This window comes from Rhineura floridana, chromosome 5, assembly GCF_030035675.1.
Source record: "Rhineura floridana isolate rRhiFlo1 chromosome 5, rRhiFlo1.hap2, whole genome shotgun sequence".
Taxonomy (NCBI): domain Eukaryota; kingdom Metazoa; phylum Chordata; class Lepidosauria; order Squamata; family Rhineuridae; genus Rhineura; species Rhineura floridana.
The window spans coordinates 187,383,128-187,384,700 of record NC_084484.1 but is presented as its reverse complement, the minus strand read 5'-3'; the positions used below and the strand labels follow the sequence as shown (position 1 = coordinate 187,384,700).

At 49.0% G+C, this 1,573-nt stretch overlaps 1 protein-coding gene across 1 annotated transcript; it reads left to right on the top strand.

The window, feature by feature from the left end:
• Positions 1–394: 394 nt before the first annotated feature.
• LOC133386143 (olfactory receptor 52I1-like) lies at positions 395–1,345 on the top strand. Its single transcript, XM_061629748.1, has one exon. The coding sequence runs from the start codon at positions 395–397 to the stop codon at positions 1,343–1,345; it is 951 nt and encodes a 316-aa protein (XP_061485732.1).
• Positions 1,346–1,573: the final 228 nt, after the last annotated feature.

Genomic DNA, 1,573 nt, shown 5'->3' with positions numbered 1-1,573 from the left:
TGGTGAGGATGTATTGCATTCTTCCTCAACCTGGTGTCTTCCAGACATTTTGAGCTTCAACCCCCATAGACTTCTGAAGGGCACCCAGTTGGGGAAGGCAGGTGTGTATTTCTTAAGGCACTTGGGCTTCACTCACTGGATGACTCATGTGCTGGTAAGCAAAACAAAATTGTATGGGCCCTGCCAAAACTCAGGCCCAGCCAGCAACTCGCCCAAACCCTTGGGATATAGATAGGGAGGAAATCTCAATAAGACACGTTCTAGAGGGAAAGAGCAGGAAAGAGCATTGCTTCCTACCAAGTGGGTAGAATGCTTTTTGTGCAGCCAACCTTAAATGCAAATTCTCTTTCTTGGATTTCATTTTGTGTTAAGCTAGAGCACCCCTCTCAGCTAAATGGATCTGCACAAGTTCAACTCCAGCCCCTCCGCCTTCTTCTTGATTGGCATACCTGGGCTAGAAGATGTCCACCCCTGGATGGGTGTCTCCTTCTGTGCAATGTACCTGGTGGCGCTTTTAGGAAACTGCACCCTCCTGCTGACAATCCAACTAGTCCATACCTTGCACCATCCCATGTTCTACTTCCTGGGCATGTTGGGAATCATTGACCTGGTCATGGCCACATCAGTGGTACCCAAGATGCTCAGCATCTTCTGGATGGGCTCTCAAGAGATTGGCTTTGATGCTTGTTTCATCCAGATGTTCCTTATCCATTCCATCACAGCTGTGGAATCAGGAGTCTTGTTGGCCATGGCATTCGACCGATATGTTGCCATCTGCCACCCCCTGAGATATGAGGCTATCTTGACTTCCCAAAGGGTAGCCCAGATAGGCCTGGCTATTCTGGCAAGAGGGATCCTTTTCATGGTGCCTTTAACCTGGATGATGAGGCGTCTGCCATACTGCACTTCCAAACAGATATCTCATTCCTACTGCGAGCACATGGCGGTCATGAAATTGGCCTGTGCAGATTCGTCAGCGAGCAGCATCTACAGCACGGTGGGATCCACCCTCATCGTGGGAATCGACACAGCCTTCATTGCTTTGTCTTATGGACTGATTCTCAGAGCTGTGGCAAAATGCACCGAGCAAACAGAGATGCTCAAGGCCTTCAGCACATGCAGCGCTCACATCGGTGTTATGCTGCTCTATTACCTTCCAGGGATGGCCTCCATTTACATCCAGTGCTTTCCCCAGGGGGTGCCACCACATGTTCAGGTCCTGCTGGCCGATCTCTATCTCAGCCTCCCACCCATGTTGAACCCCATCATTTACAGCATCCGAATGAAGCAGGTACGTGAAGCACTAGTCAAACTCCTGCCCTTCCTCAGGGGTCCTGTTGGATGACAACCTTGGGATGGGCCAAGAGGAGCTTTGTCCGTGGGAGGAATAATGGCATCCACAAAATAATTTGTGAAATAGAAAATGTCCTTTGCAAAACAACCTTCCTAATTTTCTTTTCGCTGACATCTGGCAGGACCATAAATCTATAAAATCTGTAGATAACTCTAGATAGATGCCTCGACAGAGGACCTTTTCAGTTGCAGCTCCCTGTCTGTAAAATGCTCTCCCCAG